Source organism: Amblyraja radiata, chromosome 11 (assembly GCF_010909765.2).
Source record: "Amblyraja radiata isolate CabotCenter1 chromosome 11, sAmbRad1.1.pri, whole genome shotgun sequence".
NCBI classification, from domain to species: domain Eukaryota; kingdom Metazoa; phylum Chordata; class Chondrichthyes; order Rajiformes; family Rajidae; genus Amblyraja; species Amblyraja radiata.
In genome coordinates this window covers 38,542,753-38,567,668 of record NC_045966.1, presented here as the reverse complement: position 1 = coordinate 38,567,668, position 24,916 = coordinate 38,542,753, and the positions used below count along the sequence as shown (strand labels likewise).

At 50.5% G+C, this 24,916-nt stretch overlaps 1 protein-coding gene across 3 annotated transcripts in view; it reads right to left on the bottom strand.

Annotated features, from left to right (window-relative positions):
* Positions 1-24,916, bottom strand: part of flt4 (fms related receptor tyrosine kinase 4) — a 91,587-nt gene that overhangs the window by 32,202 nt on the left and 34,469 nt on the right. For all 3 annotated transcript variants that reach the window (XM_033029709.1, XM_033029707.1, XM_033029708.1), the window contains 8 exons: positions 20,294-20,559; positions 10,463-10,593; positions 8,492-8,657; positions 6,855-6,991; positions 5,001-5,181; positions 3,226-3,343; positions 2,629-2,786; positions 1,234-1,399 (listed from right to left, as the gene is read on the bottom strand). In XM_033029709.1, the coding sequence (XP_032885600.1) occupies positions 1,234-1,399; positions 2,629-2,786; positions 3,226-3,343; positions 5,001-5,181; positions 6,855-6,991; positions 8,492-8,657; positions 10,463-10,593; positions 20,294-20,559 (1,323 nt within the window). The remainder of the gene's footprint in view (positions 1-1,233; positions 1,400-2,628; positions 2,787-3,225; positions 3,344-5,000; positions 5,182-6,854; positions 6,992-8,491; positions 8,658-10,462; positions 10,594-20,293; positions 20,560-24,916) is intronic.

Sequence of the window (24,916 nt, the reverse complement as noted above, 5' to 3'; positions counted from 1 at the left end):
GCTTCGATGAAACAAGAAGTTAGGGCGGCACAGTGGCGCAGCAGGTAGAGCTGCTGCCTCACAGTGGCAGAGCCCCGGTTGGACCCTGACTATGGGTGCTCTCGTATGGAGTTTGCACTTTCACCCTGTGACTGAGTGGGTTTTCTCCAGGTGCCCCGGTTAGCTCGCACACTCCATAGATGTGCAGGTTTGTCGGTTAATTGGCTTCTGTAATTATATAGGATAATGCTAGCGTATGCGGTGATCACTGATCGGTGTGGACTCGATGGGCCGAAGGGCCTGTTTCCGGGTACCTCTAAACTAAACCAAGATGTTTTGGGTTGAGTGATAAAATTCCCGGGTTCCCAGTGAGGGGTCGCGGCGAGATCTTGCTGACTCTGCAGATTGGTCCCGGCGCAGGGACAGGAGCGCTGAGCCATTCGCTCTGTTGTGTCTGCAGCGTTTGACAGCACAGGATGTGGCTGAGACAGATTCAGTGCGGTGAAGACCGAGCCTTGTCCAGGGGGACTCTCGAGGTGACACTCCGAGGCAGACGCAGAAAAACAGGAAGGTGCCGGAAAGGACAGATCACTCCAGCATCCTCCCGCATGAAACAAACAGCAAGATATTGGCCGGATGCAGGGTGTGAAGGATTCATCGCCCTGTCTGTTTCCTGAAAATGTTGGCGTTTGACCGGTTATTTGGAGGTGCGGAATGTGAAGTGCTTACTCTTCCAAAAAAGCCCAGTGACACCTTCATTAACTGCGACAAAATTTATCACCCAAAATAGAACGCGGCCTTGATTGTTTGTGTTCTCTGCCACTGGCGAAGCTCAGTTTTCCTGGTGTTTGTTGTGAGCTTTGTACAACGTCAGACTTTAACACCTTCCCTGGTTTCGCGGTCACTTGATTGGTTTTGTTCAAATGGTTGACCCAAAAGCCAAGACCAATAGGAGGGGCGGTACTGAGCAGAGGCAGGCTGGGCCGCGAGGGGAAAAGGGGGGGGGGGGGGAGAGAGGGAGGGGGGAGAGGTAGGGGAGGATGGGGGGAGGAGAGAGGGAGAAGAGGGAAGGAGAGAGGGAGGGGGAGGGGAGGAGAGAAGGTGGGGGGAGGAGAGAAAGTGGGGGAGAAGGAGAGGGGGAGGATTGAGGGAGGGGGAAAGAGGAAGGGGGAGAGTGGGGGGGGATGAGAGAGGGGGGGAGGGGAGGAGCGAGGGTGGGGGGAGGGGGCGATGTTCAGGGACTGAGGTACTCACAGACTGCGGTGGGACTTGAGGCCACACGGTCCCCAGGGTCTCCACTGCCACAACACCCGCGGGGGGGTGGGGACTCCATAGACGGTGCAGGTCAGGGTCTGGCGGCTTCCCTTGGGGTAGATGTTGGTGGGAGACGCCACCTCCTTCTCGTGGATCTGAGGTGGCACTGAGGGGGCAGAGAGAAGCATAGAGTTGGAGTGGAGAGAGGCTTGGGGCAGCAGGATCACCAGCCCGGTCAGGAATAGATACATCACCGACTGCCCATGTCCACCCCAGCCCAACAACCCCGGCACACACCCGGAGGAGTCAGTGCCCACACTGGAGGTCAACTGTGGCCACGTTAGATCACCTACACACCTGAGGTCAACTATGTCCAGGTGAGGACATCACACCTGAGGTCACCTCCACACCTGAGATCCAGGTGAGATCACCTCTGTCACAGGAGAGCTTTTTTGTTTCTTTTCATTTCTTTTAAATTATTATTATTATTAACCAAAGTAAATTTTATTCAGAATGAAGAATATATACAATACAAGTAAACTATAAACAATACAAGAACGGTGCAAAAACTTCTGACATTCTCCGCGGCCATACATATATTCATTCATGAGTGTTGTATTAGGTAGTGTTCACGAGTTTCATTATCCCCAGCACCCTTGCCATTCATGTGGCCCCCTGGGGTGATATCCTTTGCCTTGTTTGTGGGGTGTCCCCACTGGACTCTGCCCCTCAAAGTCCAGCAGCGGAACGACCTTAAACTGTGGTCTTCCCCACTGCGGCATAGAAGGATGTGGTTAACTTGGAAAGAGTACAGAGGAGGTTTACAAGGATGTTGGCAGGACTCGAGGGTCTGATCTACAAGGAGAGGTTGAGCAGACTAGGACTTTATTCATTGGAGCGCTGGAGGCTGAGGGGTGATCTTTGAGGCGTATAAAATCAAGAGGGGAATAGATTGGGTGAACACACAGAAATGTACAGAGGGGAATCAAGAACCCGAGGACATCAGTTTAAAAGACACTGACAGAAAAATATTTTTCTCACCTCAGTCTTAAATGGCCTCCCCTTTATTCTAAGACTGTGGTCCAGAACCAGGGGCCACAGTCTTAGAATAAAGGGGTGGCCATTTAAGACTGAGGTGAGAAAATACTTTTTCACCCAGAGAGTTGTGAATTTGTGGAATTCCCTGCCACAGAGGGCAGTGGAGGCCAAGTCACTGGATGGATTTAAGAGAGAGTTAGATAGGGGCTAGTGGAATTAAGGGATACGGGGAGAAGGCAGGCATGGGTTATTGATTGGGGACGATCAGCCATGATCACAATGAATGGCGGTGCTGGCATAGGAGCCGGCATGGGTGGGATGGGCCGAAAGGCCTGTCCCCGTGCTGTAATGACTCACCATTGACAACGAGCCGTATCTGCAGCTCCTCCTGCAAGTGGTTCCGGGGGTTGCGGGCCAGCAGGGTGTAGACCCCAGCGACCTGCTCCGTCACCTCACCGATGTCCAAGCTCGGCTTCCCCTGCCCCCCGCTCCGCACCGGCTGCCCATCCTTCAACCTGCACCGGGCACACCAACAGTGGAGGGGGGGGGGGGGGGGGGAAGACAGAGGATGGGGGGGCAGGGGGCATGAGGGGGGTTGAGGGGAGATGGAATGGCATGAGAGGGGGAGGAGCACAGGGCATGAGTGGAGGAGGAGGGGGTGAAGAGGAAGGGGCGTGAGTGATCACAGGGCATGAGTGGGGTGATGGGAGGTTAGAGAGAGTGGGGGAGGTGTGAGGGGAAAGGAGGTGGGGGAGGGTGGAGGGATGAGAAGGGGAGGAGAGAGTGAGTTGTGCGCTGGGGAAGAGGGGAGAGTGGGTGGGGAGGAGGGAGGATACATGGAAGGTAGGAGAAAGGCGGGGGGAGAGGAGGAGGAGAGGGGGAATGGAGGAGGAGAAGGGGAGGGGGAGGAGAGGAGAGGTGGGGGAGGGGGAGGACGGCGACGGGTAGACTCACCACTGGAAGACTGCTGGAGGGTAGGCTCGAACACCTGCCCTCAGCACCAGGCCCCTCTGGCCCAGCCTGGCCTGCACCACCGGCCCACTGCTGTACTCGAGCACGATGAAGGGCCTCTCTGTGAGTAACAGGATAGAGCGGGTCAGAGCCATCAGCATCCAAACCGGCACCAACACATCGAACAGTACAGCACAGGAAAGCAGCCGTTCCTGCTTTGTTACATTTGAGTACATCAGTCTGTCTGAAGAAGGGTCTCAACCTGAAACGTCACCCATTCCTTCTCTCCAGAGATGCTGCCTGTCCCGCTGAGTTACTCCAGCATTTTGTGTTTATCATCTGTCTGTCTAATCTCTCCTTATTTGTAGAACATGGAAAAGTATAGCACAGGAACAGGCCCTTCAGCTCATAATGTCCGTGCCAACATGATGCCAAGTTAAACTCATCTCCTCAACCCGCACATATTCCATATCCCTCCATTCTCTGCATATTCGTCCGTCTTTCGTGTCGTTTGGTGTAGTGTAGTGTATTTAGTTTAGTGTAGTTTACTTTACATTAGTTTATTTATTGTCATGTGTACCAAGGTACCGTGATAAGCTTTTTTGTTGCATGGTCCATCATGGATACTGACCTCCCCACCATCTAAGGGATCTATAGGAAGCGCTGCCTCATAAAGGCAGCCAGCATCATCAAAGATCCACACCACCATATAAAATTATAAAAAGACTGGACAAGCTAGATGCAGGAAAAATATTCCCAATGTTGGGCGAGTCCAGAACCAGAGGATCTTAGAATAAAGGGGAAGCCATTTAAGACTGAGAAAAAACGTTTTCACCCAGAGAGTTGTGAATTTGTGGAATTCCCTGCCACAGAGGGCAGTGGAGGCCAGGTCACTGGATGGATTTAAGAGAGAGTCAGATAGAGCTCCAGGGGCTAGTGGAATCAAGGGATATGGGGAGATGGCAGGCACGGGTTATTGATTGGGGACGATCAGCCATGATCACAATGAATGGTGGTACTGGCTCGAAGGACGAATGGCCTCCTCCTGCACCTATTTTCTATGTTTCTAAGCCACACTCTCACATCGCTGCTGCCATCAGGAAGAAGGTACAGGAGTCTGTAAACCGTGACATTCAGGTTCAAGAGCAAATTCCTCTCAGCAACCGTCATGCTCGTGAATACTGCTACAGTGCCTTTGGTTGCACTACAGACTTTGTTTTTTGCAACAGTATACATACCTAGTTTAGTTTCTTGTTGTCACGTGTACCGAGGTACAGTGTAAAGATTTTATTACTAGCTAAGCAGTTAGTAGAAAGACTATACATGATTACAACCAAGCAGTCCACAGTGTATAGACTTGATGAAGGGAATAACGTTTAGTGGAAGATAAAGTCCAGTAAAGTTTGATTAAAGAGAGTCCTAATTAGATGGTATACATTCTGAACTTTTCCTGCTGTTTATCATGGGTTTTACAGAGTCTGAAGAAGGGTTTTGACCCGGAAAGTTGCCTATTTCCTTTGCTCCATAGATGCTGCCTCACCCACTGAGTTTCTCCAGCAGTTTTGTCTACCTTCGATTTTCCAGCATCTGCAGTTCCTTCTTAAACGACGTGTTTACATATCTGTTGTGCTGCTGCAAGTAAGAATTTCAAGGTTCCGTTTCGGGACATAGGACAACAAAACACTCTTGACTGTACACAGCCGCCGGTCTACATTGACGGTGCTGAAGTCACCCTCCCTCTCCTCCCCCACGCCCGGTGTGCCGCGTGATGGTCTCACCGTGCACCACCACCTCTATGGTGCGCTCCTCCACAACAAAGCTGTTGTCCGCCTTGCAGGTGTAAATGCCTCGGTCCGCCATGGACACGTTGTAGAGGGTCAGGCTGCTGCTCAGCTCCACGCCGGTCTCCAGCGTTCGTTTGTGGTTCCTTCTCACCACCGATGGGTCACCTTTGACAATCTGAAAAAGGGGAGACCTCATTAGTGTCCAAACTTCTCACGACACTCTCCCCTATCACCCACTCTCCCCCACCCATTGAACCCCCTCCCATACACACTCTCCCCCATCACCCAACACTACCCTGGGCTTGCGGCCTTGAGTTACAGGGAGAGGTTGATTAAGCTGGGAATTTTTTCTTTGGAGTGTAGGAGGCTGAGGGGTAGGGTTGCCAACTGTCCCGTGTTAGCCGGGACATCCCGTATATTGGGCTAAATTGGTTTGTCCCGTACGGGACCGCCCTTGTCCTGTATTTGACTGCTACTACTCGGGTCAAGGGGGCTGTCGGGTTGGAGCGCCACGTCCAGCCCCGCCTCACCCGTCCCGACATAGTGCAGCCCATGGAGTGCAGCAGCAGTGCCTCGCCCGTGGCCCCGTCGGTCGGCAGCCCGGCCAGCTGTCCGACCTTCGGACCTCCGCTTACCGCCGACACCACCACCCCTCCTTCTCATGGCCGATCATCGGTTCATGAGTTGGATGGGGTGCTGGACTTTGACATTGCGCGGCCCGGGCCAAAACTCCTCAGCTGGCCCGCCGGCTGGGCGTTGTGTGCAGTCCAGCACCCGGGCCAACTCATCATTCACCCAGCCACGGCCGAATCGGTTAACGAATTGCTGTCGGGAATTTGTCCCTTATTTTGACCATTTGCCCCTTATTTGGGTGTGAGAAAGTTGGCAAACCTTATTGAGGTGTACAAGATCACAAGAACCACGGATAAAGTGAACGCTCACAGTCTTTTCCCCAAGGATAGAGGATTGTAATACTAGAGGGCACCGGCTTAAGGTGAGAGGGGAGAGATTTAAGAAGAACCTCAGAGGCAACTTTTTCACTCAGAGGAGGTAGTTAAGGCAGGTACAATTACTTCATTAAAAACAATGTTGGACAGGTACAGGGATTGGAAAGGTTGAGTGGGATATGGGCCAAACGCAGGCAGGTGGGACCAGTGTAGATGGGACATGTTGGGCGGTGTGTATACTATTATGACTTTTAAAGGATATTCTGACAGAGAAATGGATAGGATGGGTTTAGAGGGATATGGGCCAAATGCAGGCAAATGCGAATAATAGAGAATGCCAACTTGGTCGGCATGGGCAAGGTGGGCCGAAGGGCCTGTCCCCATGCTACACATGCTACTCTGTGACTCTCCCCACCCACTGACTCCCGCCATAAGAGCAGTAGATTTGCAGCCATTTTGTGAGGGCTTGCAGTGAAGGGAACACAATCGCAAATCCCAGGGTTCCCACCTGTTTCATGGTAAACCTGAGACATCGCTGCATTTATAACTGCACCGATGGCCTGTGACTGGTGTTGGATAACCGGCATGTGGTCAGTGATGTGTGGGAAGGAACTGCAGATGCCGGTTTACACCGAAGATAGATACAAAGTGCTGAAGTAACTCAACGTCTCTGGAGAAAAGGAATAGGTGACATTTTAGGTCAGAACCCTTCTTCAGACTGAAGAAGTCTCTACAGAGGTTTTCTCCAGAGGTGCTGCCTGAGCTGCCGAGTTACTCCAGCATTTTGTGTCTATCTTCATGTGGTCAGTGAGGGGCAGAATCTGTGGGCTGTGGGTAACGGTGCTGATGTTCAGTATTGGGGGGGTGGGGGGGGTACCACGCGCCTGTCTCACTGTCTTACCCCATCCCGCGGCATTGCCCAGTCAAAGTGCACAGCCACGTTGAACTCTGCCTCCACAGTGCAGTTGAGGACCAGCCGTTCCCCGACGAGCAGGTGCGGCCGATCCACGGTCAGGATGATGTTGTAGATCTTCCGTCCTTGGGAGGGAGGAAGAAGGGGGGGTGAAGACATTAGACTTTAGAGATACAGCACGGAAAGAGGCCCTTTGGCTCACGGAGTCTGTGCTGACCAACGATCACCCAGTATACCAGCATTATCCTACACCGTGTGTGGACGTGGTGCCGACGGACGAGAGGCCGAAGCAAAGAAGTCGAAGCCAAAGAACCGAATGGAAACGAGGCCGAAACGCCAATAAACCGAAAGATTACAAAGACGACACACCTACTAACCGAAAGGATGGGAGGCCTAACGGTTTGTTGGCATTTAGGTGTCCCATCCTTTCGGTATAAGCACCTGTGGTCAGGATCGAACCCGTGTCTCTGGTGCCGTAATGCCCCTGTCCCACTTAGTCGATTTTTTTAGGCGACTAGGCTGTTGCCACACGGTCGCCGGGGTGTCGCCTGTACGGTCGTGAGTCGTCTCCTCGGTCGCCCAAAGAATCGTAGCGTTTTTCTGGTCGCCGCTGGATTTTGAAATGTTCAAAACTTTTCAGTGACGGATGGCTTGACGCCAACGAGCGTAGCTTGGCTTCTCCTGACGTAGGTCCTGTTGTAGGTTGTCGACAGGATGGCGTGTGTTATCGCCGGTGCTGATTTTGGTGAATTCCATTGGCGACTACCTACGTCAACCGGCGTCAGGTACCGGTGACTCAATTGTCTTACCTTGTCGCATCTTGTCGTAGGCGGTCGTAGGTGGACATCCTAATGGGTCGCCGGTTGTCGGTAGCTTGCCGTAGCTTGACGTCGACTGGGTGGTAGGTTGTTGTAGACATTGTCCTAGGGGGGGTCCAGTCGCCAGTTTTTCAGCGACCTGCTACGACAATGACAGTTGCCGGCAGTCGCTGAAAAAATCGCCTAAGTGGGACAGGCCCATATGGCAGCAAGTCTACCACTGCGCCACTGTGCCGTCCCACAGGTGTTGGATATTAACGGGGTGAATATGGTGTGAGAGGGCAAGAGCGGATCCAAATACAAGCTAGGCGAGAATGAATGGGAGCGTTCTCTCAGTCCCTGGAGCTCAAACGACAATTAATCAGTTCTGTGGAGATGACCTCAACTCAGGTCTAATGCAGACGCAATATGGAAAGTATCCGATTGGGATGTATCGCACCTTGGATTGGGAACAGCTCTGCCCACAGTCATAGAGATAAAGAGTCACATTCACAGAGTCATGGCCACTGAGCCATAGAGCAGAGAAACAGGCCAACCTGTTCCATGGTCCATGGAACCCCACGCTGTCACAGAGAGAACGTGCAAACTCCACACACACAGACAGCACTTGAGGCCAGGATCAAACCCGGGTCTCTGGCGCTGTGAGACAGCATTTCTACCCGCTGCGCTACTGTGCCGTCCCATTGCAATGGAGGTTATGATGTACCCGGCATTCATGGTGGCAGATGAAAGCTCTCGATTACAACCCAGACCGTGGGAGAGAGTCAGGGGGAGAGGATGAAGAGGTCGCGGTACATTGAAGCTTACCGAAGGCTTGGATGATGTAAAGTGCAGATGAGAAGACTCTGGCACCAACGACAGTCTCGCAGGTCACGTACAGCAGGTTATCAAGCCTCTGCCTAGGAATGATCATCCCCTTCCTGTTGTCCCAGAAGACATTGACTCCATCGGGATAGATGACAGATGTCGGATCCTGCAAGTGGGCAGAAGGAGAACGAATTAGAGAGTCTGGAGACACCAGGAACGGTGATGCTTGGGTCTAGAGCAAAAACACGGTGGCGCAGCGGTAGTGTTGCTGCCTCACAGCACCAGAGACCCGGGTTCCATTCTGACCACGGGTGCTGTCTGTGCGGAGTTTGCACGTACTCCTTGTGACCGCGTGGGTTTTCTCCAGGCGCTCTGTTTTCCTACCACACTCCAAAGACGAGCGGTTTGTAGGTTCATTATCCCTCTATAAATTGCCCCGGGTGGGTAGGGAGTGGATGCGAAAGTGGTTTAACGTAGAACTAGTGGGGCGGGTGATCGATGGTCAGCGCGGACTCGGTGGGCCAATTTTCCGTGCCATATCTCCAAAGTCTAAAGTAAAGTCTCAAGTCTAAACCTGTGGTGATCACCACAATATACGTAAGAGATTAGGAAAGAACTGCAGATGCTGGTTTAAATCGAAGGTAGACACAAAATGCTGGAGTAACTCAGCGGGACAGGCAGCATAGATGCTGCCTGTCCCGCTGAGTTACTCCAGCATTTTGAGTCCACCAAGATAAGGAGAGTCCTGATTCTTTTTTTTTTTTTTTTGTTTTTGTTTTTTGTCTGTTTTTTTTTGTTTATAGGGACAGTGCATATTAATGAACATTTGCATGTAAATATGCGAGATTGTAGCCAATCAGTAGCTAATTTCCGTCTCTAGTCCCAGGCAAAGGTAGGTGAAGTGTCTTGCCCAAGGACACAACGACAGTACACACTGCAAGCAGGATTCAAACCGGCCACCTTCAGGTTGCCAGCCGAACACTTAGCCCATTGTGCCATCTGTCGACCCTTTGGATCCAGGAATACTGTCCGGGGCGTTTGGTGGGATCTCCCACTGGGATGTGTAAAACGTGGATATACATTTCCACCACTGTTCTGGGATCCAGTGGTTTAGTTTTGTTTACTTTAGAGGTGCAGCGTGGAAACAGGCCTTTCGGCCCATCAAGTCTGCCGCAACCATCGCCCTGCACACTGGATCTATCCTACCCACTAGGGACAATTTACAGAAGCCAATTAATCTATAAACCCACACTTCTTGCAGTCTGTGGAATTCTCTGCCTCAGAGGGCGGTGGAGGCAGGTTCTCTGGATGCTTTCGAGTTAGATAGGGCTCTGAAAGATAGCGGAGTCAGGGGATATGGGGAGAAGGCAGGAACGGGATAGTAATTGGAGATTCCTGAACAAGGGGTCACAGTTTAAGGATAAGGGGGAAATCTATTAGGACCGAGATGAGAAAAACATTTTTCACACAGAGAGTGGTGAATCTCTGGAATTCTCTGCCACAGAAGGTAGTTGAGGCCAGTTCATTGGCTATATTTAAGAGGGAGTTAGATGTGGCCCTTGTGGGTACCAGGGGGTATGGAGAGAAGGCAGGTACAGGATACTGAGTTGGATAATCAGCCATGATCATATTGAATGGCGGTGCAGTCTCGAAGGGCTGAATGGCCTACTCCTGCACCTATTTTCTATGTTTCTATGATCAGTCATGATCACATTGAATGGTGATGCTGGCTCGAAGGGCCGAATGGCCTACTCCTGCACCTATTGTCTATTGTCTATTGGGAGGAAACTGGAGCACCCGAAAACTCACGCAGTCACAGGGAGAACTTGCAAACTCTGTACAGACAGCACCTGTAGTCAGGATCGAACCCGGGTCTCTGGCGCTGTTAGGCAGCGGCTCTACCCGCTGCACTACCGTGGTGGTTCTGTGGGGTGGGGGGCTTTGTGGGGAGACAGGTTAGTGATGTCTCACCTCTCGCAGAGTGACGTTGAGGGATGGGATGGTCACCAAGCAGGGCACCGTGACCAGCGAGCTGTTCACAATCAGAACCTGAGGCTGTAGGGTGCCGTTGGGCGACGTGCTGAGGAACGGGCTCTGGAGATCTGAAATGAACACAAACACTTTAATGCAGCATCATCCTCTCCCCCCAGACAGAGGGCCCACGTACTCCGCACTCTGTACCTTCCCCTTTGCCCCACCTATTGGACTTGACCTTGGCTTGATTGTAATTATGTATGGTATTATCTGATCTGATTGGATAGCAAGCAAAACAAAGCTTTACGCAGCAAATCACGTCAGAGTTAAGGTGGTGTTGGTGGTGACCCCATGTTTTTGAGTGGGGTATTATAAGTTCTTAGGTGAATAGGTTATGGGAGCAGAATTAGGCCATTCGGCCCCTTAAGTCTACACCGCCAGTCAATCATGGCTGATCTATCTTTCCCTCTCAGGAAAGTAATTCCCCTGATTCCCCATAACCCCTGACACCCTTACAAATCACCAACCTGTTGATCTCCGCCTTAAAAAGACCCATTGACTTGGTCTCCAACGCCGTCTGAAGCCCCTGTCCCACTTGGGCGACCTCCACCACAACCTCTGGCGACCTTAAGCGACTCTTTTTTAAAAATCAAGGTCGCGGTGACCTACGACCTATGACCTCTGACCTTCCATGACTATGTGCACGACCTCCTACGATTATGTTGAAAACCTCCCTCAACTATGAAGAAGACCTCCTTCGACTATGTTGAAGACTGGCTTTGACCATGTACGTTTTACTCGAGGATGGTCTTCGGCAAATTGGTCTGTGAATGAGCACGACCCCCTTCCACCTCAGAGGACCACACTGAAAACTAACAACGGCCAGTGATGAGTGTTTACAGCTCAAATGATCACCTGATAAAATGATGTCATGTCTGCATTTTTTTCTCACTAAAAAATGCCTCCCAGGTTTTGTCTAAATCATTCTGAACCGTGCAAGCAAGGAAGGAACTAGTTTGGAGGATGTTAGTAAAAATACAACTACTCTGTTTGCAGTAGCCCTTTTGCTTCAGCAGCCTTTTAAGAAAGGCAAAGAGCAGGGGTGAAGAGGCAGCACAAGAAGAGGTCTCAATGGGTGAATGGAGATGATGTGATGGACTGTCCCAATGCAGCAGATGACTGGAATAGAGTGGTGCTGGGCTTTGACAAAAGATGGAACTTTAAGCACACATGTGCGGCAGTGGATGGCAAGCATGCCATACTTGTCCCTGTCCCTGTACCCCTCATTATCCTTATCGTACAGGATGGCATTCTGCTGGAAATATTCCTCAAGGACCCCCTCCTGATGCCTGGTGAAGGTGTAGGGCATAACCTTCCTCCAGCCCTCCCTCACCACCAATGGGGCATCTGCCTCTGATGCTGTGTCAGACACAGGAGAAAGGGCTGCTTTGCTGCCTTCAAACGAGGCAGTGAAGGATGGGGTGGTGGTGGGGACATATACTACCACCCTGGTCTCCTCCTCCAGGGGTCTCTCATGCAGGGCTACCTCCTCCTACACTATCACCTCCTGTGGCATCACCTCCTGCCACTCCTTCGCCTGGGTGGGAAACACCTGCATGGCAGTTTTTTTTTAGGGTTGTGCCCACCCCCTGCGCTGCTGCCTTTTTGGTGCCATCTCTAAAACACAAGTCTCCTCTCCAAAAAGCTCTCCAGCTACGAATGAACATGCCTTGGAGTGAAAGAGGTGATGTTCTGCTGTTTAAATCACCTTTTTTTTCTACTGACCTCTTTTTCACCCCGGAGTTATTACCTTCGAGTACCTACGACTAGCATCATGACCTACTACGACCGACTTCGACTAGACCTACGACTAAAAAATAATCGATTTTTCCCACGGCGACCTATTTTTAGTTGCGGTCAATTTTTAACATTTGGAAAAATACGCAGCGACCTAGCTGAAGCCTCGACTACGCGGAGACCACTCTCGACCATGAAGGAGAGTGACGAAGACCTCCTACGACCTCGTGGCGACCTTGCCGTGACTATGGGTCGCGGGCAAACTCGCCAGAGGTCGCGGTGGAGGTTGCCCAAGTGGGACAGGGTCTTGAGTCTATGAATTCCACAGATTCACTACCCTCTGGCTAAAGAAATTCTTCCTCATCTCCTTCCTATAGATGCGTCCTGTTATTCAGAGGCTGTGCCCTCTGGTCCTAGACTCGCCCAGTGGAAACATCCTCTCCACATCCACACTATCCATGAACTTTCACTATTTGGTAGGTTCCAAGAGGGGTCCCCTCATCCTTCTAAACTCCAGCGAGCACAGGCCCATTTCCGTCAAACGCGCACCATACGTTAACCCAACCATTCCTGGGTGAGTAAACCACCCTCAAATCCTCTGCCTCAGGTATATAACGGCAAGACAGTCCCCGATCAGAGGAGGACCCAAGGCGTCGGATTCAGCTCTTCCAATGAGGTTGGGGAGTGCGGGACGAGCATGTCCCAGCACTGATGTTGAACCCTGGTCCCAACACAGACCACCGTCCCATTTCCTCCTCCTTCTTTCTGTACCAGGTCCAAGCGGCAGCTTTGTAAACAAAGTGGGGAAGGAGGGTTTCCTGTCCGCGTTCCCCTGGGATGCCCAGGAGCATACGGTCCCGGCCTCTATGCAAACACACGGCACACACTTCCTGTCCCTGACACCACTCTTGCTCACAGCCTCAGCCCCCCCACACGGCAGGGTAGAGCAGTCAGAAAAACAACCCTCAACTTGGCCTCCTCTCACCCACCGACACTTTACCCAAACCATCCCTGTGCAGCAACAGGCTCGCTGAGTGCTGGATTAACGCAGCGGGTCAGGCAGCATCTATGGAGGACGTGGATAAGTAGCGTTTCACAAAGTGCTGGAGTAACTCAGCGGGTCAGGCAGCGTCTGTGGAGAATATGAGTAGGTGATGTTTCAGGTCGGGACTCTTCTTGAGTAAAAGAAGGGGCTAGGCCTGAAACATCACCTATCCATGTTCTCCAGACACACTGCCTGACTCGTTGAGTTACTCCAGCACTTTATGTCTTTTTGTGTTATCCAGCATCTGCAGCTCCTTGTTTCTACATGGTTGCCACTTAACATGTTTTTGCAAAAGGTTTTGTTCATGGTAACCACTAATCACTAATTAACTAGCGATCCCTCTCGGCAGTAGTACGAACGTGGTCAGTGTAGCGAACTAAAGCAATTGATAAAGCAGTTCTTAGTTTCTAGTTTAGGACTAGCATAGATGGGGCATCTTGGTCAGCATGGATACTGATGGTATCTGTGGGCTGATGGCCCTGTTTCTGTGCTTTGGACCTTTAGACTTTAGAGATACATTGTGGCAACAGGCCCTTCAGCCCGCTGATTCCGTGCCGACCAGCGATCACCCCGTACACCAGCACTATCCTACACACTTGAGACAGTTTACAATTTACAGAAGCCAATTAACCTACAAACCTACAAACCTGCACGTCTTTGAAGTGTGGGAGGAAACCGGAGCACCACCACATGGTCACAGGGAGAACGTGCAAACTCCGTACAGGCAGCACCCATGGTCAGGATCAGACTCGGGACTGTAGCATTGTGAGGCAGCAGCTCTACCCTCTGCGTCACTGTGCCGCTCCAGAGGAACAGTGGACATAGAGATGCCCGAGATAGGCTACGATCCCATGGATTGGTGCTAGCTGCTTGAAGGGCTGAACAGCCTCCTCTTCATGGCTGATGGACGACACATCCTCTCTCTCACGCTGGTCACACTCTGCGATGGCAGCTCGTGCCACCCTGGCCATGCTCTCATCTCGCTGCCACCATCGGGAAGAAGGTACAGGGGCCTCTAAACCGTGACCTTCATCCCAGCAACCATCAGCCTCTTGCACACTACACCACACCTACAAGTTGCACTGCACCACTGTACATTCAGAAACAGCTTCTGAGAAACCAGAGCACCCAGAGGAAACTCACGCGGTCACAGGGAGAACGTGCAAACTCCGTACAGACAGTACCCGTCGTCAGAATTGAACACGGGTCTTTGTGTGAGGCAGCAACTCTATCCGCTGTGCCATTCTGCAACCCCTGATTTTTTGCATATAGTTACTACACACATGCTTTGATGCCCAAAGAAAAGCCATCCACCCAGTAACTGATGCTGTCCTGGCCTGGATGTCTATTCTTGATCTACAACTTTAGGCTGTGCTCGCCATACGCAAGAAGAAGAGGAAGATACACATGCACAATCATAGTCCAATACAAGAGGGTAAGAATAGTAGATGAAGCTGTGGCAATACACAAGAGTCAAGGTAGATATACATGGATGTGCGACGTTTCAGTTTGGGACCCTTCTTCAGACTGATTGTAGTTGGGGGGGGAGGCAAAAGCTGGAAGAGGGGAGGGGCAGCACAAAGGGTGGTGAGTGATAGATGGGTACACATGTGAGGAGGGCTGATAGGTGGATGGTTGGACAAAGGCCAGAGATGACAATGTATTTGTTGTGAGTTGCTGTGTTTATGGGTGTGTAAAGCTGCAGCAGACCAGAGTTTTATTGTTCCCCCTGCTGAAGCGTTTGACAATTAAAACACTGCTGACGCACTCTTCACCCCTGGTGTGGTGTCTGCCCGTCTTTACCATCTGGACTACCCTCCCCCCCCGCCCCCCCACCCCCGGCAAAATGGAGCAGTCAACCGGAGAAATGCCACAAACGACCTCTCAACACGACTCCCACAACAGGCCTGAGGAACACCGGGCAGAAAACCATCACCGATCCTTTGGACTTTCTCCATCCCCCTCCCCGCGATGCTTAGAAACTCCCCTGCTTCCTGCCCTTGCTCAGATCCAGCCACCCATCCAACGCTCCCCTCTCCCACCAGCCCCAACTCAAACCCAGGGTCCTCACGTCAGGATCCTTCGCCTGCCATCCCTTGAGCCAAGATTGTGGAATGTGACCTCCAGTGAAGATCTGATGACTGGTGACTATTGAAAATTGCTATTGAGCAGACCAAGCCCCTGGGCTAAGATCACAATCCGGCATCAAAGCCCAACTTGGGTATTGTCTCGATTCATTTCCGAGGAAGCCCGCCGGCTGTAATATTCTCCCTCGCTGCACCAATGACCTGGTTTGTCTGCTCCCAATATAATGGTTGGTTCTCAGAATCCTCTCTGCTGGGTGGGATGAGTCAGATTTAATATTTAACATAGATCGGTTGGCCTCGTGGGTTCAACGGTTCAATGGTACTTTATTGCCACCTGCACCTATGTAGAGTGAATTCTTTGGTCGGCATTGTGGCAGCGGCAAATGGGAAAGCAGCGAAGATTCCAGAGAGGAAGCCAAGTTGATACGTTTTGGAGCAGAATTAGGCCATTCAACCCATCGAATCTACTTCGCCATATAATCATGGCCGATCTATCTTTCCTTTCAACTCCATTCTCCTCCCTTCTCCCTGTAACCCCAGACACCCGTACTAATCAAGAACCTGTCCATCTCCGCTTTAAAAGTATCCAATGACTTGGCTTCCACAGCCGTCTGTGGCAATTAATTCCACAGATTCACCACCCTCTGGCTGAAGAAATTCTTCATCTCCTTTCTAATGGCACTTTCTTTCATTCTGAGGTTGTGGCCTCTGGTCCTAGACTCTCCCACTAGTGGAAAAATCCTCTCCACCTCCACTCTAGCCTGGCCTTTACCTATTCGGTAGGTTTCAATGAAGACCCTCTCATCCTTCCAAACACCAGCGAGTACAGGCCCAGTACTGTCAAACTCTCATCATAAGTTACGACTCAGTATATAGAAACAAAGAACTGCAGATGCCAGTTAAAACACAAAAGGCTCCCAATCCAAAACATTACCTATGCATGTTCTCCAGAGATGCCCTCTGTCCCGCTAAGTTACTCCAGCACTTGCTGTCATTTTCCAAGTTAAGACTCTACATTCTTGGACAACTTTGAACTTGAAGGGTACAAGGTGGCGGCAGAAATGTGGTGGCTCTTGTGCACTGCCTCAGCTGAAGCTATTATTCTTACACTATTGTACTTGAGTGTGATTGTGCCTGTGTTTAGTAAGATATTTACAGGACTGTATGCAAAAAAAGAGTGTCGCAGCGGGTAGAGTTGCTGCCTTACACCGTCAGGGGCCCGGGTTCGATCCTGACGGGGTTTGCATGTTCTCCCTGTGACCACGTGGGTTTCCTCCGGGGACTCCGGTTTCCTCCCACATCCCAAAGACATGCGGGTTTGTAGGTTAATTGGCCCTAGTGTGTAGGGAGTGGGTGAGAAAGTGGGATAACATAGAACAGGCGATTGATAGTCAGCATGGGCTCGGTGGGCCGAAAGGCCTGCTTTGATGCTGTATCTCTAAATTAATCTACAAAAACAGGAATTTCCCTACATGTGACATTAAAGCACCACTGACCCATTGAGGCACTGAGGGAACTATATACCATGTTAACAATGCAACATTGGCACACAGAGTCTTTTGCCCAGAGAAGGGGAATCGAGAACCAGAGGACATAGATTTAAGGTGAGTGGGGAATGATTTAATACGAATTTGAGGGGCAACTTTTTCACAGGTGTATGGAACAAGCTGCCAGAGGAAGTAGTTGGGGCAGGGACTATAGCACCGTTCACAAAATAATTAGGTATGTGGATAGGACAGGTTTGGAGGGATAGGGCCAAACACAGGCAGGTGGGGCTAGTGTAGATGGGAAATGTTGGTCGGTGTGGGCAAGTTGGACCTGTTTCCACACTTTCTTCAGCAATTGATCAATTGACCCATTGAACCCTTGAGACATTGCACCATTGCAGCAATGCATCACAACCAAGAGCCACTGAGCCATTGAGGCCCCTGCAGAAGCTGTCGCTGAGGGGAGTCGAGGACGGAGCTCGGAGAGCGAGGTTTCTCGGTCTAACCCTGGGTACTGCCTGGGTAGATGTCGCCACGTCCTGGAGCTCCAACACAGGGCAAGGGTCTGGCTGGTTGTGAACCACCATCTGGGCCTGGTCCCCATCTCCCTCCACCCCTCCCCCACCATCCCCACCTCATTCTGCAGTGGCACTAGCCTGGGGAGAGATAGTGAGAGACCCCAACACCGGGGCTCCTCGCCTCAACCCTCTCCCCTCCCCCTCCCCCCACACTCTCCCTTCTCCTCTTCTCTACTCTACTCCCCTCCCCATCCCCACTCTCCCCCTTCTCTTCTCTCCCCTTCTCCTCTCCTCTCCTCCTCGCTTCACCCTCCTCGTCCTCTCCCTCCCTCTCAGAGTAGTGCACGTGTTGGGTTAGTGTGGGCAGGGTTACTATGTGGGTACCAGAGAGACATACAGCACGGAAACAAGCCCTTTGGCCCTCCACGTCCCTGCTAGCCATTATCCACCCATTTATATCAACATAGAACAGAACAGCACAGGAGCAGCCCCTTCAGACCACAATATCTGTGCCAAACATGGCGCCAAGACCACTTCTTATCTGCCTGTACATGATCCATATCCTTCCTCTCCATGCATATCCATGTACCCATCCAAAAGCTTCCACCACCAGCCCTGACATCACATTCCAGGCACCAGAAAACCATCTGCAACAAAACTTGCCCGCACATCTCCTTTAAACTTTGACCCTTAAAAAACCTCGTCTTTTCCTTTCTCAACTTATTCTTTGGCATAACTAGTTCAGACAGATGTAGGATTATTCAATTTCTTCTAAATACAGACTGAACAAACACTTCCTCATTATTCTCTTCCTCCTCTTCTCCCTTCTCCCTCCCCTCACTCTTTCTCCCTCTCTGTCTGTCTCTCCCTCTCTGTCCCTGTCTATCTCCCTATCTCTCTGTCTTTTTCTCTCTCTCTGTTGCTCTTTCTCCATTATTCTCTGTCTCTCTCTCTCTGTCTCTCTCTCTCTCCCTGTTTCTCTCTCTCACTCCGTCTTTTTCTCCCTGTCTCTCCGTCTCTCTCTCTCTCTGTCTCTTCCTCTCTGTCTCACCCTGTCTCCATCTCCTTGTCTCCCTCTCTCCGTCTCTCTCTCCATCTCTCTCTCCCAGTCTCTCTCCATCCCTGTCTCTCCCTCCGTATCTCCCTCCCTGTTTCTCCCTCCGTAACTGTGTCTCTACCTCCGTCTCTTTCTCTCTCTCTCCCTCTCTCTGAATCTCTCTCCCTCTGTCTCTCTCTCTCTGCCCCTCTCTCCATCTCTCTCTCATTCCCTCACCCTCTCACCCCATCTTTCCCTCTCTCTCCCCATCTCTCCCCATCTTTTCCTCTCCCTATCTCTCTCTCTCACTCTCTCCCTCCCTCTCTGCCATGTAACACTAAAGGAACTCAAAATTTGCAAAACTTAAGCAGCATTTTAAAACAGTGCCTTCTTACTTCAAATCAGTTCAGTAACAAAAACATGGCTTATTCTTGAGGGTTAAACAGTTGTCACACTTTAAGGTTACGTATAGTTTAAAGCCCTTAGACTAAGGGATGTGATGAGATGTGATGTGTGGGACATCCTGCCAACATTCGCACATCTGAAGCTGTGCACGAGGGCAGAGGGTGGAGAAGGTGTGACCAGGGCAGGTGCTGGATCCAGGGGGAACGGGCAACTGTTTTGTTTAATTTAGTTTATTGTCACGTGTACCAAGGTACGGTGAAAATATTTTTTGTTACGTGCTAACGAGCCAGCGGAAGGGTTATACATGATTAAAATCGAGCCGCCCACAGTGTCCAGATACAGGATAAAGGGAATAATGTTTTGTGCAAAATAAAATCCAGTAAAGTCTGATTAAAGATAGTCCAAGGGTCTCCAATGAGGTAGAAAGTAAGTCAGGGCCGCTCTCTAGTTGGTTACAGGATTGTTCAGTTGCCTGATAACAGCTGGGAAGAAAGTGGGCTACAAGGGGTGGCACGGTGGTGTCGCGGTAGAGTTGCTGCCTTACACCGCCGGAGACCCAGGTTCAATCCTGACCTCAGGTGCTGTGTCTACGTATGTGGAGTCTGCACGTTCTCCCAGTGTGTAGTGAGTGGATGAGAAAGTGAGATAACATAGAACTGGTGTGAACAGGCTGGCATGGACTCGGCGGGCCGAAGGGCCTGCCTCCGTGCTGCTTCTTTCAACCAATCAATCAATTCTGCTTTTCATTTAGATTCCAACATCTGCAGATTAGTTTGTTTTCCCGTTTCACTTTGAGATTGGGATGTGGAAATTGAAACAGGCTGGTGTCTATCAGGCAGAGATCTGTCCCTCTGGAGTTCTGCAGCAAATCCCACAACCCAGGAATGGGGAATTATAATCCCAGGACAGAATAACGGCGGATATTGCCTGGGCTACACGCCAGCCAGTAATCCCAGTCAAAATTACACCGGCACTTGTCTGACCTCAACCACTCTTCAGTATTCCCAAATCAACCGCTTGACTTTGCTTGTAGTTTGGATTTTACTTTAGCGATACAGCGTGGAACACGTGCCAACCAGCAGTTACCCCGTACACTGGCCTCGCACCACACATAGGGACAATTTACCTTTTTATTCTACCAACGCCAATTAACCTACAAAACTGTTCGTTTTTGGCGCGTGGGAGGAAAATGGAGCACACGGTGAAAACTTCTCAGGGAGAACGTACAAACTCCGTATAGACAGCATCGAACCCGGGTCTCAACACTACCGCTGCGCACCGTGCTGCCCTCAACCGCTCCTCAATATCCAAAGGGCCGAATGGCCTACTCCTGCACCTATTGTCTATTGTCTAACCAGTTATCTGGTAAAAGGTCCCATGAATCGTGGTCCTTCAGCACGCAGTAAGGTGACAGTCCCCTCCCATCCACCAGCCGTGACAGAGTGCTCCTTACCTTTCACAAAGATGTACACGCTGATCGCATTCACCCCGTCCACTATCGGTCCGGCGAAGTGGTAATGGCAGCGGTAGTACCCGGTGTCGCTGGCTCTCGCCCTCGTTAGCACCAAGGTCTTGCAGTACTGCTGTGCAGGGGAACCCTTGCAATCCTTGACACTCACGCTCCTCCCTCCCGCCTCCTCCGGCCTGAACAGCGGCGACTTGCTGTCTTCTTCCACGCTCACCTTCCCCGGACACGACCAGCCCAGGGAACTCTGACCCCTGAAACAAGCACACAGAACGAACGGTCCGTGAGAGATGGAGCCTGGACTAGAGGACGTCAGCTACAGGGAGAGGCGTGGATTGTTTTACTCTGGAATGCCGGAGGTTGAGGGAATGCCGGACCTGATAGATGTTTATAAGATTACAAGATGCCTAGATAGGGTAGACAGTCAGAACCTTTCCCCCCCCCCCATGGTGCAAATGTCAAAGACTAGAAGACATAGCTTTAAGGTGAGAAGGGTAATGTTTAAAGGAGATATGTGGGTCAGAGGGTGGTGGGTTCCTGGAAAGCGCTGCTGGGGGTGGTGCTGGAGGCTGATACAATAGTGGCGTTTAAGAGACTTTTGGATAAGCACATGGATATGCAGGGAATGGATGGATATGGATCACGTGCAGTCCAAGAAGATTAGTTAGGAGGTTAATAAGAGTTGTTCTTGGCATCATGTTTCGGTACAGACATTGTGGGCCGAAGGGCCTGTTGCTGTGCGGTATTGTTTATGTTGTTAAGAGCAAGTGTGTCAAGGGTGTTCAGAGAACCAGGGGCAAGTGCAGCCGTGATCAGGCGTGGGAAATGCTGGCATCCATGAATAGATCAGGATATGGACACAGAGGGAGCTCAGCGGGACGAGGGGAACCGGCATTGCTTATGAAAGGACAAGAGGTTTATGTGAGTTCCTTGTGAAGATCTAACAAGCAGAATGGATAAACCGCAGAAAAATTCACAAAGTGCTGGAGTAACTCAACAATAGTGTTAGTATATATATACAAACCCACACACTGAACTTTTTTTCTCATTTATTATATTGTTCACAAGTGTACCATATTTACATATTGTGATGTGCTGCTGCAAGTAAGAAATTCATTGTTCTATCTGGGATCTACGACAATAAAACACTCTTGACACTTGACCGCTGGTCGTCACGGACTCTGTGGGCTGAAGGGACTGTTTCCGCGTTGTATCCCTAAACGCGTTGTATCTCAAAAGGATTTGAGTATAGGAGCAGGGAGGTTCTACTGCAGTTGTACAGGGTCTTGGTGAGACCACACCTGGAGTATTGCGTACAGTTTTGGTCTCCAAATCTGAGGAAAGACATTCTTGCCATAGAGGGAGTACAGAGAAGGTTCACCACACTGATTCCTGGGATGGCAGGACTTTCCTATGAAGAAAGACTGGATAGACTCGGCTTGTACACGCTAGAATTTAGAAGATTGAGGGGGGATCTTATAGAAATTTGCAAAATTCTTAAGGGGTTCGACAGGCTAGATGCAGGAAGATTATTCCCGATGTTGGGGAAGTCCAGAACTAGGGGTCACAGTTTAAGGATAAGAGGGAAGTCTTTTAGGACCGAGATGAGAAAATTCTTTTTTACATAGAGAGTGGTGAATCTGTGGAATTCACTGCCACAGAAGGTAGTTGAGGCCAGTTCATTGGCTAGATTTAAGAGGGAGTTAGATGTGGCCCTTGTGGCTAAAGGGATCAGGGGTTTTGGAGAGAAGGCAGGTACAGGATACTGAGTTGGATGATCAGCCATGATCATATTGATAGGCGGTGCAGGCTCGAAGGGCCGAATGGCCTCTACTCCTGCACCTATTTTCTATGTTTCTATGTTTCTAAACTAAACTAAAGCCTCCCCTAAGCTCTGCAATTTCCTGCTTCATTCCTCCAGTCTGAAGAAGGGTCCAGACCTGAAACGTTATCTACCCATTCCCTGTCTGACTCTTATTCCTCCTAAACCATGGCCAGAGGGAACCGCTGAGGATGAAGCCTCTTTTCCGGTGTTCTCTGGGTAAAGGGACATAAACAGTATCCCTCAGAAGATGTTTAATACACAAAAGGGCAGGTAGTCTTTTTGATTTGAACGTTGATTTCTCTAATTTCAAGTAACCCCTGCATTCTCTCTCCTCACACCTCCCCCCACTCTAGTCCTAACAGTTACACTGTCCGCATCTCCGTATCCCTTCATTATCACCTCTTCCCCAGCCGACAATGGGCCCTTATGGATTCCACCTTTCCTTGGTCATCTATTGCTGGTCTTGTCTTTTCTTACCTCCAGTTCCCTCCCCTATACTTTCAGTCTGAAGAAGGACTCCAACCCAAAATGTTACCTATCATTTTTCTCCAGAGATGTTGCCTGACCTGCTGAGTTACTCCAGCACTCTGTGTCTATCTTCGGTATAAATCAGCAGACACAAAATGTTGGAGTCAGGCAGCATCCGTGGGGAACATCTTCTGTGTGTTCTCCAGAGATATTGCCCAACCTGATGAGTTACTCCAGCACTTTGTGTTCCAGTTTCCGTTGCTGGTTTAGTGTTAGCTGTCCGATATATAACGGTCGTGATTGACAAGGGCCGGATATAAGATATTGGGATATTATAAAAATGAATTGCAGATGCTGGTTTATTCCAAAGATAGACACACATTGCTGGAGTAACTCAGCAGGTCAGGCAGCATCTGGAGAAAATAGATAGATGAGCTTAGAGATACAGCACGGAAACAGGCCCTTCAGCCCACAGAGTCCACACCGACCAGCGATCACTAACACTATTCTAGGGCCAATTTACAATTTAACTTAAGCCAATCAATCTAAAAACCTGCACGTCTTTAGAGTGTGGGTGGAAACTGGAGCAGCCGGACAATACGCATGCGGTTGCAGGAAGAATGTGTAAACTCCGAACACAGACAGCACCTGCAGCCAGGATCGAACCCAGGTTCTGGCGATGTTGAGGCAGTGGCTCTACCGCTGCACCACCGTGCCGCCCTTGAATTCAGATTGAGTGTGAAGAAGGGTCCCGACCCGAAACGTCACCTTTCCATGTTCTCCAGAGATACTGTCTGACCCACTGAATTACTCCAGCACTCTGTGAAACGTCACCAATGCATGTTCTCCAGAAATACTGCCTGACCCACTGAGTTACTCCAGCACTCTTTATCTATCACAATATACTGGGAAGCTGTTTTCTCTGGCAGTTACACAGATATTGCCAATCTTGTAGATGGTCAGACAAGAGAAAAAAAATAAATTCTCCCTAATCGCTCTCAGCTTGAGCAGGCTGCAGGCCAGAAACACACACAGAGGAAAGCCTTAGCCTTTGCTGTTGATCCCAGGGCATTGCTAAGGGGGGAGATGTGGGGGGCAGAGAACCCAGGGGGCGGGGGGTGAGGTGAGTTTAAAGCACGTTGCTTAGTTTGGTTTTAATTGACTGAGTTGAGCCATTGGTAATATCAACGTCATCTCAAACATCACCAGAGCTGAGCCGAACCATTATGAATAAGGAGTAAGCCATTTAGAATGGAGACGAAGAAACACTTTTTCTCACAGAGTGGTGAGTCTGTGGAATTCTCTGCCTCAGAAAGCGGTGGAGGCAGGTTTTCTGGATGCTTTCAAGAGAGAGCTAGATAGGGCTCTTAAAAATAGCGGAGTCAGGGGATATGGGGAGAAGGCAGGAACGGGGTACTGATTGGGGATGATCAGCCATGATCACATTGAATGGTGGTGCTGGCTCAAAGGGCCGAATGGCCTACTCCTGCACCTATTGTCTATTAGACTCCAGCTGACCCAGATGTCTATCAGAGAGGCGCTGGGGATGAGGGGAGGGGAGGTAGTAGAATGGCAAAGTATTCAATGGAGCGGGGTGGCACAGTGACACAGCGGTAGAGCTGCTGTCTCATGGTGCCAGAGACCCTGGTTCGATCTAGCCACGCTAGAGGGAGTTAGATGTGGCCCTTGTGGCTAGAGGGATCAGGGGGTATGGAGAGAAGGCATGATCAGCCATGATCATATTGAATGGCGGTGCAGGCTCGAAGGGCCGAATGGCCTACTCCTGCACCTATTTTCTATGTTTCTATGTTTCTATGCTTCTATGATCCTGATTACAGGTGCTGCCTGCACAGAATTTGCACGTTCTCCCCGGGACTCATGTGGACTTTCTCCAGGATGTGCGGGTTTGTAGGTTAATTGGCTTCCAGAAATTGTAAATTGCCCCTAGCGTGTAGGATAGTGCTAGTGTACGGGGTGATCGCTGGTCCGCGTGGTGGGCCGAAGGGCCTGTTGTCACACTGTATCTTTAAAGTCTAAAGTAAAGTCTAAAGACTAGAACATTGAGTTGGAGGGGTGTTCTTTGGCAGGGATGGGAGGAGGGGGCAAATCTTGCCAGTGGGGTTAGATGGCATAGGGAAGACCAGGTGACCTCTGGCTGGGGAGAAGAAGAGAGCAGGGGACTGAGGAAGTAGATGAGTTTAGTTTAGAGATACAGCGTGGAAACAGGCCCTTTGGTCCACTGAGTCTGCATCGACCATCGATCACCCGTACACACTAGTTCTGTTGTCCTACTTTCATCCACTACCTGCCCACTGGGG